The 14,811-nt window shown below is 39.0% G+C and overlaps 1 protein-coding gene across 4 annotated transcripts; it reads left to right on the forward strand.

Moving 5' to 3' along the window:
- Positions 1-308: 308 nt before the first annotated feature.
- On the forward strand, positions 309-14,561 carry LOC103702361 (protein PHYTOCHROME-DEPENDENT LATE-FLOWERING-like). Of its 4 annotated transcripts, none has more exons than XR_015967515.2 (13): positions 309-732; positions 3,306-3,384; positions 3,469-3,533; positions 3,667-3,759; positions 5,263-5,343; positions 8,931-9,083; positions 9,202-9,300; positions 9,393-10,786; positions 11,391-11,611; positions 11,706-11,839; positions 11,920-11,958; positions 12,056-13,623; positions 14,096-14,561. XR_015967515.2 is itself a non-coding variant. In XM_008784770.6 (12 exons), exons 1-12 carry the CDS (start codon positions 604-606, stop codon positions 13,517-13,519), a joined length of 3,951 nt encoding a protein of 1,316 aa, XP_008782992.4. In that variant the 5' UTR covers positions 309-603; the 3' UTR covers positions 13,520-13,892. The 4 variants fall into 4 exon arrangements, 1 of the variants encoding a protein (XP_008782992.4); XR_015967517.2 differs by lacking the exon at positions 14,096-14,561 and adding an exon at positions 13,929-14,057; XR_015967516.2 differs by lacking the exon at positions 14,096-14,561 and adding an exon at positions 13,754-13,892.
- Positions 14,562-14,811: the final 250 nt, after the last annotated feature.

Consider the following 14,811-nt stretch of genomic DNA (forward strand, 5'->3'; position numbering starts at 1 on the left):
TGGAAGACTCTCAAGATATAATAATTATTTATTATTTCAAATTCATGTTTTTAGAATAAAATAATAGTTATTACAACATCTACCATTAGCCAATGGTACAAATAATCTAATAAAAAGCAACAAATATTATATGACAAAATAACCACTCACAAGTTACAGTATTATTTTATCAATTATCTTTTTGATAAAAATTATTTGCAAAAAATCTAAAAAAAAAGAAAATGAAAACTGAAATAACGGCCGTTACCTCCGTTATGCAGACGTCGCTCCTAGCCTTCCGACGGGTATTATTTAGATGGTGGGCGGTATGTCCACCGCGATCCAATACTCGGTGCGCGCTTGGCGTACGGAAGCTTCCCCCCAAAACAAACAAACAAATCGAGAGGCGGTGACAAAAAACCCCGATTTGCGACAAGGTTTTCGTCCTCGGCGGCGGAGGAGGAGAGGGAGGAGGGAAGACGCCGCTGCTGTAGATTTCCTTTCCTTGATCCCGCCAATACGAGACAGAGCTCGCTGGTTCTAGGGTTCCTCTAGGGTTCCCGGCGGTCCGGATCCTTCTCTGGAGAGCCGTTGATCGGTGGAGGAGGTCGAGGAACGGAGGGGATGGGGGTCTCCTTCAAAGTCTCGAAGATTGGGATCAGGTATCGGCCCAAGCCAAGCACCGTGCCCGAAGAGCCGGGCCTCTCCAGCGAGAGCTCCCGCGATCTCATCGGAGCTGGATCGAAGCGCGAGGTAGCTCAAGTTTCCTTTCTCTCTCTACCTTCTCGATTTCTATCTTAATATACATGTTTTTGAGTTCTCCGAGCAGTCGTTTTAGATTGATGGTGAATTCACCTTATATGGAAGGAGTCTGGAGAGAAAATAAGTTTCCTGGATATAAGTTTATTTTTTATGCTTTATTCTGGTAGTTCTTTTACAAATTTCAAGTTTTAATGATTGATCTCTTCTAGTTTATTAAACTCACCGGATTGGGAAGGATTGGGAGAGTGTATTAGGCTAAAATTCATGCCTTTTTTATGGGATTTGGGTTGGGATTAGGGTTCTAGGGCAGCCTTTGTTCTTAGACTGTTTTCTTGGATCCTGTCCACTCTATGCTTGATGTTCTACATAGGGTTTTGGATAGTTTTCTGTATTCAAGCTGTATCTTGTGACTTGTGAGGTACCAGCGTCTTGGTGTCCTTTCTTTTGTATTCTCTTCTGTATTGCTTATGCCCCTTACCCTCTCAGTTTATTCATCATGTAAAAGAAAAGAAAAATATGAACTGAAAAATGATCGTGTAATTTGTCATATTTGACAGGCAAATATCTAACCATTGACGAGAATGATAGGAACTTAAAACTAAGTATTGCCATTTTTTTGTTGTAAAAATATGGCGGGAATGCTATCTTCAGGGTTCCAACCCGAAACCTCTCCTCAACGCCCAATGCATGCTCCGAGAAGAATGTTGCCAACTGGCAGACCCAAGTCCCACCGGGAAAGAATTTTTGATTATTCACTATTAAATTGTAAGGAGATAAACATTTTAAAGCTGATGCTCTTCAAGTTATTCTTAGTTGATGCATCGTTCAGTTTACTTCATTCTTGGGTCTTCCTTAAAGTGCTTTAGTTTTCCTTCTTTATAATAAGCTTCGTAGTCTTGAAAAGGGTACAAGGCAACCATCCTGTTTTAGTGTAATCTCCTCTCCTGCATTTGCAAACTGTCAAGCCAGTTTGTAAGCTACTAAGGTAGATCGAGGGTTTAGGCAACAAATCATTAAACTGTAGTATAAGACTAGACCAAACCATGTGCGTTGTCTGTATGGTTTGGACATATGATCCTGAGCAGACCCTCACTCACTGCTGGGGAGCTTGCTTCTATTAGTAGAATAGATATGGCTTTCATTTATGTTATCAATGTTCGGATGACCATCAGGTCACCCTTGACTACACAAGCACATTTTCTCCCTGCTCCATTAATGTAAGTGCTTTGAAAACTTTTCAATTTTTTCCATTTGTACCCTTGTAGCTAAGAATTACAATAATTTAACTATTTAATGTGTAATTTCATTTGGTGTTACTTGGACATAGACGTGAGAATTGGATCCGGACATGCATCCAAGTGTCTAACACAACAAGAAGAAAAAAAGAAGATTAGCAGATACATAAAATAATTTTATGAAAATGCATATAATTTAAATATTGTATAAAATAAAAAAAGTGATATGTTAATATTTTTTAGTATAAATGTTTCTCATGCGAACTCTCCAATTGTTTTAAGAATTTTAGAAAAATGGTATTTTGCAGTGTTATTTTAATGCTTACATTTTTAATCAGTCTTGAAAAGCTCACTTTTAATGTTATTATTATCATGTCGAACTAATTGTTGGAAGAGTCCAACTCTCCTGATTTTTAAAAGCCGGACGCAGAAAAGTGTGATAAGTATCCAAGTGTCCGATGCGTATCCAATTTGGGTACGTATTTGACACGAATTCTTGGAGCTTGGCTTGAGTGCCTAGGTAACACATCCTTTATTGTACTTATGTGATTTCCCCTACTATTGTCATTGTTCTTTTGGATGGTTTTTCCTCCATTTGCCATGCTATTCCAGATATTTGTATACTTTTCAATTTTTTGTTCTTCATTGATAATGTGAGATTACATTTCACTGTGTGGTCCTACCCTTGCCTAGTTTATTACCTATTTTGCCCCTGCCACATTTGGAATACAGTAGACTAAAGTATTATGATTTCCGTTTTGATGTTTTCTTGGATATTTTGGACTTGAAACGACTGAAATGATTGTCCTGATTAGTGGGAAGCCATTGAGAAGTCATCAATTGCCCCTATATATAATTATGAAATTTTCCCTTTTTTCACTGGTATGTCTCATTTAAAACATCCTTAAATTTTCCATCCAATCTTAGCTTAGCTTTTCGGGACACTCCCAATACTCCATCGTCTTGATAAATCAGCTCCGATTTTTTAACTAAAATCATTGTTGATCTTCTTCCCGTCTTAGTATGTTAGTCCCTTTTTATGACCTTATGAAAGAAAGTGCTTAGGGGAGCCTGTTATGCACACATGAAAAGGTCGTTGGGCCCGCAGCTGCTGATTTGGCAATTCCATAAACAACAGAAATGCCGGGTTTGGCAACAAATCCTGTGAGGTGCCTAATCCTCTCTTGCCACATGGCAAGAGAACTGTTTGAGTGACATAATGGGAGCCCTGTAGCATCACTCCTTTATGAAAGCCCTGCATTCATGCTCCTTTGGGCTTCTGAGAAGGAAATGTGAATGCTAATCAGAGCTTAAACAATCTTTGTACAGGTTGATATTGCTGAGGCGGTAAATGATGCTAATGGTGCCTCTGTTTCATCTGCTTGTTCAGGGGGTCTTGTATTGCCAGGTAAGTGTTTTAAGTACTTTGGTCAATGTTCTTTACACACACATTTTATTACTAAGATATTTCTTCTTTTCTAAATTTTGGCAGAACATGAAGTTTCTTTCACATTGAACCTTTATCAGAAAGGATATATCATTGGGAAGCCTAATGAGGTCTGTCTGAAATAAAAGTCCCAAATTGAAGATCATTAACAATTTCTAGTTTATAGTGTGTTCCTGATGATTTAAGTGTGATTGACTGTGATAAGCTAATTCATTTCTTAGTATGGATGCTTTTCTAATGTAGGCTGAAACTTGTCAGACGGAGACTTTTCAACCTCTTCTTCAAGATTTTAAATCACTGCATCCATATGATAGGGCTTCAGAGACCCTATTTTCTGTAAGTACCCTGCCCTGCTCACAAGTTCCCTTTATTTTAATTTGCATTTATCGTGAGCTTTTTCAACATGGTCCTTGGGTGTTTTTTTTGTTGAACATGGATTTACTGAAAAACCATTGTCAAAATCATTGTTTGGATGATGATGTAAATAATTGACCTAATAGTGACTTTAATCTTGCTTTTTTTTTTTTTGACATAAAGCCAAATGTAAGATGCCTATTGAACTTTCGAGTAGCTGGTATTGTTTCATTACTTTATTAGTTAAATGCTCATTAAGCAATTATGTGATCTTGACCTGTGAAAGATACCCTAAGAAATGAACTACTCTAGTCAAGTAGTGTGCCCAGATTCCACCTAGGTAACCCATACCATATTTCTATTTGTTAACTTTATGATAAATAAGAGGGTGAGCCTTGGCGCAATGGTGAGGTTTTTCTATTATGATGGAAATAGCCTCTCTGCATGTAGAGGTAAGGTTGTGTACATCTAACCCTCCCCAGACCTTGCAATGGCGGAGGCTTTGTGCCATCCTTTTTTTTAATTAACTTAATGATAAAAATACCACACCTTTGACCTCAATATAACAGTGGAAAGATTTCTGTTTTTCTTGGAATCAGAAAACTAGGGTTTCATAAAATGTATGCATTAATGCCACCCACACACACCCCATATACATATGAATGCATGTTCATATTCTTATAGAAAGTGTTATATGGACATGAAAATCGGATCCGGACACACTTTCAAGTGTCTAACACAGCAAGAAGGAAAGGGGGGGGGGAGATTCCCAGATACGTAGATAGCATAATTTAACTAAAGCATGCATGATTTAGATATTTGATACCAGAAAAATTAAAAATATTATTTGTTAATATTTTTCAACAAACATCCCAATTAGCTTAAGGATCTTAGAAAAATCACATTTTGCAAAGTTATTTAATACTTACCTTCTTTATCAATCTCTAAAAAGAACAAAAGCTCATTTTTAACATTTGTTATTGTGTGTCAAACTAATTGTTAGAAGAGTCCAACTTTACCAATTTCTAAAGCTGCAACCAAAAAAATGTTATAGGTATCCAAGTGTCAATACATATTGAATTTGGGTATGTATCTAACATGGATTCTGGGAGTTGGAGTAGAATGTATAGGTAACACAGCCCATATATACGAAACAGGCTCACATATAATCACCAAGAATTAAATTTTTATATAAAACTACAAAATCATTAAATGTTCTGATCTTATTTTACATTTTAATTTTGGTTAATTGCATGTGTGATGCATGATATTGGTGAAAAACCAAGCTTTTGCACTTCCTAAATAGATTTCTAAAAAAATTTAAGTTTCTACATCACCTGCTTCTATTAAGTGCTTTCCAAGATTTTGCCTTATCTGCCCTTTATGTCATAGACAAATAAAAAATTCTTGTATCCTCTTCCATCATGCCTTAAAAATTGCTGTAGTTACCTTTTTTTTTCTGTATGTTCATTTATGTCCCTACAGGCAATTGAGTCAGGGTGGTTGCCAGGAGATCTTCTTGATGATATACCTAGCAAGTATATTGATGGGACCCTTGTTTGTGAGGTTAGCTACTCTTCTTGCATTGACTGTAGATCCTAATTTCTTTGTAATCTGTATTATGTAAGTGATTTTATTGGTTAAGAAAATTGTGATCTTCCTATCAACTTGCAAGTTGTGTTCAGTATATATCTCTTTTTTTATGGTTTCCGTCTAAAAGTCAATGATGCTACAGGCTGGACCAATGGGAACCATTATCCTTATGTTTCAGATAAAGTAGTAATATGCCAGCTCAAGTTTGGTTGTCCAAATTAAGGTTGCTTAGTAGAGAGTATTACTGAGCTTGATGCATATATTGTCTAACCTAGTTGGTTATTGGATATATACGAGGTGATGGCTGGAGTTTTGGATCAATGCCAACACTTTAACAATCAATCAATCAATTAACACTTAACCCTGGCAGAATCCTATAGACCTTTATGAGGCCTACCGAGTGCCACATATATAATCTCATTATGTTCAATATGAATCTTATAGTTACATTATGAATAACAAGCTTTTGGGAACATCTGCCACTAGGTAGCAAACCCATCTCATGTGGCCTTGGCGAGTACACGTCCCTTTCGATTTTGAGGGAATAAGGAAAACTTATTTGGGCATTGTCAGGGGAATAAGAGTTCTTCCGCTAGATAGGCGCTTTTGGAGTTTGATTGGAGGGATAAGTGCAGGAAATAAAGTGCATTTAAAACGCATGGGATTTTGCTATGATTTAGATTTTATCACAAGGGCGAAATTGCCCTCTTACTTCTTTGTGTGTTTAGTAAGTGGATAAAGGTAAAAAAAAAAGTACCTTTGGCTTATACCTTTGGCATGGTATAACTCCTTTTCAATGGTATAACTCTATTCTAACCAAAATGGTGGAATAGACTTATACCTTTGGCTTCCCGTTTATCCCCTTCCATGGTATAAGCCTATTCCCCCTCCCTTTTTGGGTGTTTGGTAGGATGTCTCCCCATTTTGGGGGAAATTTCCCCCCACTTATTCTCCATCCAAATAGGGCCTTAGGGTTGTGGACCCGCTTCCGAATCTCCTTGGGAATCCGACCTGCTTCTGGTAACTAAGGTTGGGTCATATGTTGCTATACATCTATAAGTGGGTGATAGTAGTTAGTTGTATCTTGGAGAGGCCTTGGTGATCGGAGAGCGCAATAAAAGAGAATATAGAATAAAACGATAATCTATATGAGCATTGACCTCTTCCTTAGCCCCCACTCTCTCTCTCTCTCTCTCTCTCTCTCTCTCTCTCTCTCTCTCTTTTAAATGCAGTATGAGGTACATGGTCTTTTGACAAGCCAAAAATAAAAAAGAAATAGCTTGAAAAGATCGATAAGATTCTGAAGAAACATCAAGGGAAAAAAGGTGACAGGGGAATTAGAACTGAAGGGAAAAAAATTGGGCAAAATAAGCTATAACAACCAAGAAAACAATAAATAGCCTTAAAGTGGCAAAGCGAGATTTCAAAACATTGAAAAAGGGGGAAAAGTTCACATGTAGACAAGGGTTGGCTAGATTTTTATGATGGAAGAACCTGAAATTTTGCAACTGAAAGAAGTTGGTGGGAAAAATTGAGATTTCAACTGGAAAGTTGTTGCTCCTCCAGCAGCTAGCTGACGGCTAGTGGTTAATAAGAAAGTTCAAAATCCCAAACTACACATTTAGCAAGAGAAAGATATTTGTAGATGAAAGCAAGCCAAAGGGGTTGCAACTTGTGAATAATATCTCTAGGTTCTGCATAATTGCTTTAAGTCTGGACACTGCTTATTTCCAAAGTGCACAAGAAAAATTCAGTAAATTCATTTATGCACTAAATTATGAAGAATATATTTCTGTTTTCCATTTTGCTCTATGCTTTCCTTAAGGAATTGATTGATAGTCTTAAAGTGTCCAAGTATTGAAAGTGTAAATTCGTAAGTACAAAGGAACGCAATTTGTATTGAAAATCTGTGTAAGTAAGTTCGTTCAAGTTTTCAAAATCGTTATAGCATGAACAGGCATTCAAAACAGTACAGGTTACCAGCATCAAAACATGGATACAAAGCTTTGGATGTGTCCAAGTGTTTGACTAGGTAAGAGGGGAAAAAAGGAGGTACGATATATGTAGGATAAATTATATATTTTAACTAAGCTATATGTTTATGCCTTTAAATATTGTTTGTTGAAACATTAAAAGGAAATATAAAGAAGGTATTGTTTGTCGAGGTCTTTCAATGAACATGATTTCAAACTTCCCAATTAACTTAAGAATATAAGAAAAATAATATTTTGCAAAGTTATTTCAAAATACCTGTCCTTGGTCAATCGCTAAAGGGAATGAATACTAACTTCTATTTTGAAAAGGGAGAGCCAAACTCATTGTTGGAAGAGTTCAACTCTCCAATATCTAGGAGCGGCAATCATAAAACTTCATTTGTATCCGAGTGTTTAATATGTATCTGACACAGATGCACATCCGGAATGGATTTTTGGAGCTGGACACGAATTTAGGTAACATGATTAAAAACTAAGGTATGGACCATATTAGTCTGGACTTGGTACACTATGCACTATGTTCTGTATTGGTGCTGTCCTAGCCAAACATGGCTTGGGCCAGCCAAATGCTTGTTAGGACCATTTTTGGCCTCCATTTCTTTTTTTTATTCTTATTTTTTGATGCTTCTTTTACATGAACATATGGTAAGTTAGTGATTTAAATGCTTGAATATTCGTCTTATGTATATTTTCCTTTGCTATGTATTGTATTTTATCATGACATAAATCGTTAAAAAATACATCAAACAATTATATTTGTGCCTTACAAACTTTCCCACAATCGGAGCTCCAAGGTTCAATTCCTGATGCATGAAATCTCCCTACTGCTTCTCACTCTAGCTCCCACCTTCAAATATGTGGAAAAACAAGAAGAAAGGAGTCTTGAAGTGCTCGGTACGCAATGATACCGAATATACCTTCAAATATGTGGAAAAACAAGAAGAAAGGAGTCTTGAAGTGCTCGGTACCCAATGATACCGAATATATTCATGCTCAGTTTTGGCTGGATCCACTCTGATCTGGCAAGATACACAAGGTGCTGACCTGATTCACCAAAAGTGGGGTGTATCAAGGCTCCCCTGTACCGGTGTCCCACGAGTATGGGGGCCATAGACCTGGTACTTCCATCCTTGGTTGGTAAATATAGTAATTTTCAAATAATTCTGTAAACAGATAATTCTCATAGACAAGGGATGCCCGTACTTTCCTGAAAATGTTTGTTAGTTAACCTTATATGCTCTGGAATTTCAGCAGCTGGCAGTGGATGGGGGCTAAATCCTTTTTGACAATAAAGCCTAGGCAATAAATTCTGGTTTGATTTGTACACTTTCTGTTATATATAAGTTATCTAATGTAAAGATTTCCTTGTTTATTGATACATTCTCTATTGTCCCCCCCACCCCCCCCACCACCCCCCGAAATTGGTTTGTCATATTTTTCTTTGCCTGCTTGCTGAACAATGTAGAGCTTTATGTAAAACTTGTTGCAAATTGGTTCTGAAATATTTATTGAAAAATTTATTTCGGTATCTCTATGCTTTTGTTAAGTGTTGATTTCTCTATGCAGGTGCGTGACTATAGAAAATGCATATCTGAATCAGGATCTGCTGTGGATGGGTTTCCTATTGTAAATAAAGTGCGGTTGCGAATGTCTCTTGAAAATGTTATTAAAGACATTTCATTGATATCTGATGATTCTTGGACCTACAGTGATCTAATGGTCAGCTTGCCAATTCTCTAAATATGTCCTGCTAAAGCATCTTTTTTTAATGATTACTAAAAAAGCATTTTTTTTAATTGAGATTTGAACTCATGTATGTTATGATTCCGTGCTATAGGAAGTTGAGTCACGCATAGTGAAAGCACTGCAACCGCAACTTTGTTTGGACCCTACACCAAGGCTGGATAGGCTTTGTAAAAGCCCTACTTCTAGCAAGGTACTGACTATTTGCTAAGATTATGAACAAGAGGAAAACCACATTTTCTAATGCAATTTGTTATATACTGATTTCACATATTTTATCTGCAGCTTAATCTTGGTATTGAAAGAAGAAAGAGATTACGGCAAACTCCCGAAGTGACAGTCACATCCAATAATCAAACTCATGGAAAGAAGGTCTGCATTGATAGGTTACAAGAGAATGCTAATTGCAGATCGGGAGACCAAGGAACCCTGTTAGGCAATGCAACAATGCAGCAAATTCATGAGAACATGGCCAAACAAAATGTACCAAGCGGTGTTACATCCTTAAGATCTAACAATTTTGCACAAGAAACTGTCCGACCATCTTTATCTCTGCCCTCCCAATCTAAGTTTCAGCCAGCTGGAAACTACCCCGCTGTTGTGCATGATCGTGGCTCTGGACCTCCCATGAGTTTTGCAGGAGTTAACACCACTATGCCTTCATCTCAGAACTTGATGGGTTCTTATACTGACAATATCAATAGTAATGCACCCCATTCCATGAAGAGGGAAAACCAAGATGCCCAATCGACGTCCTTACTAGATATGAAGAGACGGAAACAGACACCAATAGGACTAGATGGTATTCAGCAACAGCAACCAGGGGCTCAGTTAGTTGCCCCTAATGGGCCTGATATGCCGTGGAAAAACCAACCGTTACATCCTCGATTAGATGTGGTAAATGGAATGCAGTACTCTTCTACTGTGGGTGGTCAAAGATATGCTTCTCCGATGATAAATAATATTCCTAATCAAGAGGCAGGGTCATCCTTTTATTTTAACCAGCAGGCTATGAGATATGGTGCTAAAGAAGAGCAGATTGACACAGAAAAGAGGGATAGACAAGAGCTGGAGCGGTCTAAAGATGCTCTACAGACTCTGATATCACAAAACAGTACAGGGGACCAGCATCAATCACGATCTCAGAATCTATTGCAGCAAGAATCGATGAGAAACCATCTTCCAGCCCTTACACAGTGGCATAATGCCCGACAATTGGCTGAGAAGGATATGAAGAAGGATGATATGCATCAGAAGAGGAAATCGGTGCCCAGTCCACGAGTCTCTTCTGCACCGATGGTTCAGTCACCCATGTCATCACGATCAGGCGAGATTTCTAGTGGTTCGGTAGGTGGCCAGTTTAGTGCTGTTGCAACAACTTCTGCACTAGGTTCACAAAAGGATAAAGTAGCTGCAAATTCTAATCCTGCTGTTGGGGCCCCTTCTATGACTTCCAGTCCCGGTGGTTCTGTGCATTGGCAACACCAAGCTTCAGTGGCTGGGAAATGTAAAACAAATTCTGTCCCCAAAACACAAGCCATGAGTGGAGTTGGATCTCCTGCCAGTGTTAGTAATATGAATGTTCCACTGAATGCTAATAGCCCATCAATTGGGACTGCACCTATGTGTGATCAAATAATCCTTGAGAGATTTGCAAAGATTGAAATAATAACACAGAGGTATGCTTATATTCAGAAATATCACTTATGGAAAAGATAATCCTTTGATGCTTTTTTCCTTTCATTTTGGTATCACATGCTATTATCGATTATATATTATTTATTTGTATCTTTTTTAACATACAAGCTACATGGGCCACCTAATTCTTTAAGCGGAAGTTTCTATGATTTGTGCTTCTTGTTATTCCTTCTCAATAGTAATAAACTAAACTATATTGTAACATATTGAAGGAAAAGGTTGATACAATGAGTACAGAGCTAATTGAGTAAACGCATTATGTAATATATAATAGAATCCTACAAGAAACAGTAAATCAACACCTAGGGACCCTATCAAATGCCTCCAAGTGCTTTCATTTTCATTGCTCCTAATCTCCACTTGTATTCTTTGAATTTGCAGTTCTTTCATTTAATCATTGTGCATTGCTTTCTTCAATGATACAATAAAATTTGAAATTTTGGCACTTCATGGGATTTTACTTGAGTGGGATTTGTGAAAATGTTAGTTATATGTTATCAACTACTTAATCCTTTTCTAGTCATAGTTATGTATGTGTGTGTATTTTAAACCTCATCTGCTGTACATTGCATTGAAACTTGGCAGATACCACCTCAATCTTAAGAAGAACAAGGTTGATGATTGCCCTGCAAGGAAGCCTGTAACACATGCAAATCAAAAAGTTGCAACATGTCTTTCTGATTCTTTAAATGTTGAGAATTTCAGAGACCCAATAAGACCGATGTCCAGGTCTGTTCTTGGTGGAACCATTAATACCTGTAAGACCAGAACAATATGTTTCGTGCGTGCGGAACACATGTATCAGGGTTTGTCATTGCTCTCTGAAACAAAGCTGAATGCATAATATTTAACTGAAAATTGGCAACTCCAGTCTACTGACTTCAATGCACTTTGTTACAGCTGTTCCTCCTAGAGCTCACTACCGGATGACCTTGACCGAGAAGCCGTATGATGGCACAGTAGCAATGCATTATGGAGATATTGATGAGTCTGATTTTCCTAATACTCAGGAATTTGTCACATTACCCACAACTGTGAGTTCTTTAATGCTTGGTCTATTACCTCTTGCAATGAGTTGAATCTATTCATTAACCACTTGAATGTGTATTTGCAGCACTATGCTGATCTTCTTGCAGCTCAGTTTTGTGCTCAGGTAAGTGTTGTTCTCCATGACACTTGAATCTCAAAAAAAAATGGTGAATCATATTCCATTATCCAGATTTTGAACTCATATGTTCTCTGTTTTGAAGATGGAGCGTGATGGATATCAGATAGCTGAAGATCACATCCAACCTATACCGATGCGCATGGTTGCTCCTTCCAGTAGCATGACTACAGTTCCAGGAATGGCATCAGATAATGCTGCAGCTGAAGTGAAACACCCGGAAGTGGCTCCTGGTCCACCATCTCATGTAGCGGCTCAAGCTAACGCAAATGTTATGGGACCTCTGAACGCAGCACAGAATCTTCCCAACAGTGCACAAATGCTGGCTTCTGCAAATAATAGCCAGGCATTGCAAGGTTACCTGCCGGGGGCTGCAATGCCTGCTAGGACACAGCAGCTTGATCAAACTTTGCTTCAGCAACAGCAGCAGCAGCAGCAGCAACTACAGCAAAATGTGCAATCACAGATGCAACAGCAGCAACTTCCATTGCCTCACATCCAGAGATCGTCCTCACTGCTCTCAACCAATGCACTCTCTCAATTAATGGGGCAGAACTCAAATCTGCAGATTGGTAATAATCCCATGGTCAACAGCAAGCAGACTGCTTTGCAGCTTCAGATGCTGCAGCAACAAGCACAGCAACAGCAGCAACAACAATCACAACTCCCCAGGAAGGTGATGATGGGTCTAGGACCAGCCATGAACATGGGAAACATGGGCAATAACATGATGAGCCTGAGTGGTCTGAGCAATGTCATGGGCATGGGGGGAGTTCGGGGCATATCCTCCCCTATGGGGCCCATGTCAGGATTAGGCAACGTTAGCCCGAACCAGTTGAACCTGGGATCTGCATCCAATTTTGGTGCAGGACATCGTACAGGTTCCATATCGCATGCACAAGCTGCTGCAATGGCATCAAAGCTGCGGATGGTACAACAAAACAGGACTGGTATGTATGGCCCTCAATCTGGGATTGCTGGTATGGCAGGCAATAATAACCAGATGCTTTCCAGCTCAGCAGGCCTGTCTATGTTGGGGCATGCACTCAACCGAGCCAACGTGAGCCCTTTACATAGGAATGTAATGTCGCCCATGGGTCCACCTAAGATCCCTGGGACAAACTTTTACCTGAATCCTCAGCAACAACTACAGCTACAGCATCAACAGCAGCAACAGCAGCTTCAGCAGCAGCAGTTACAGCAGCAGCATCCGCAGCAGCTTCAGCAGCAGCAGCACCACCACCAACAAATAAGTTCTCCGCTGCAACAGGCACAGGTGGGATCCCCACCGGTGGTGGGTTCCCCCCAGGCAATGATAATGCAACAGCAGCAGATTAGTCCTCAGCAAATGGGCCAGCAGCCTGCAATGAGTCCTCAGCAGTTGAGCTCTGGTGCATTGCAGCAGATTAACAACTGTGGCAATGCAGGGGCTGGGCCAGCTAGCCCTCAGCTGAGCTCACAGACACACGGGTCAGTTGGTAGCATCACAAGTTCACCCATGGAGCAGCTGCAAGGTGCGAACAAAGGTGGTTCTGTCACCAATGTTTAAGTTGGGATGCAGTAGGAAGATACATTTGATGGACGCCCCAGGTTTCTGAATTCAGTTCCATCCTGCATCAGTATCCCAAGGCAAAGATGAATTTGTCCTTCAAGGTGGGTGATTGACATTAACAGTTGCCTCTGAGTTCCTGAGCATGTGCCTTGATCTGTATAAAATGTAAATCAATTATTTGGTTTTTGCAGCCATAACACCTAACTAGTGTTGCATGATGTATATTTGCAGATTATTTATTTATTCTGCTGCAGTCGCAACCTGTGCTTGTTATGTAAATTGACTAGATGCTTTATGTTGCAAGCATTGTACTTGTGAATAAGGGTCCTTTTTCACATCATGCAATCGATTGAATGATATGTTTAAAATACATTTCTTGTGACAATAGCTCTGGATTTGTTCATAGGATTTGCCAGTCTGAAGAGTTGCTGGCTTTGGCAGCATCAGGGCTGACACTGCTAGGATAAACATCGTGAAACATCCATGCGATAGGATTGCTATGCTTACAGATTTTGGGTATTTTCAATTCCAAGTTTGCTTTGAATTGTTCTTAAATCAGCTTTGAGCTTGCAGGTTTGGTTATACGTGCGAAGCAGATGTAATGTAAATGCATTGGCGTACTGAAAGGAGTAATATTCCCTCCGTGCTCCCCTTTAGAGTGACCTCAACAACAGGGAACATTGGATGCATTCTGGACCTCATTTCTTCGTCCTGGCCAAGGTAGTTTCGGCCTGAACATGACTTGTCCACATATCATCGAGTCATTTTGTATCCCTCCTGCTGATAATTTTGTTGCATATCAAGTATATGTCCCTCCTGATAATTATGTTACATATCAAGTATGCCCAGGATGATAGCAACATGAGTTAGTCCATTTCCCATCGTATATATTTTTTTACTGGAGATAAACATATTTAGCCATAGATACACATCCACAATGATGTCGATACTTTTCTTTTTTGCTTTTTTTTTTGGAATTGAATTGATGCCTATATTTGATTTTTCATTCGTTAGTATTTGGCATGTGCAATGAATATAATTTTTCCCTAAGAAAGGGAGGGACGGAGACAAATAGGCCCAATTGGAAATTTGCTTTGAAAAAAGGAATAGGGTGATGAATTTCACTCCTGTTGTCGAATAGAAATTTCAAAAAATATATGTAGTTATGAGGCAGTGGGGGAGGGTGGGGTGTGAAATGGAGGTGAAGTTGAAGAAAAAATATCTCAATCATGCAGTAGTGGTAATGATGTGCATTCCATGCCTTACCACTCAATAAAGTCCGTCACATG

Source organism: Phoenix dactylifera, chromosome 7 (assembly GCF_051530095.1).
Source record: "Phoenix dactylifera cultivar Ajwa chromosome 7, Ajwa_hap1_PhDact_Kaust_v1.1, whole genome shotgun sequence".
Lineage (NCBI taxonomy): Eukaryota > Viridiplantae > Streptophyta > Magnoliopsida > Arecales > Arecaceae > Phoenix > Phoenix dactylifera.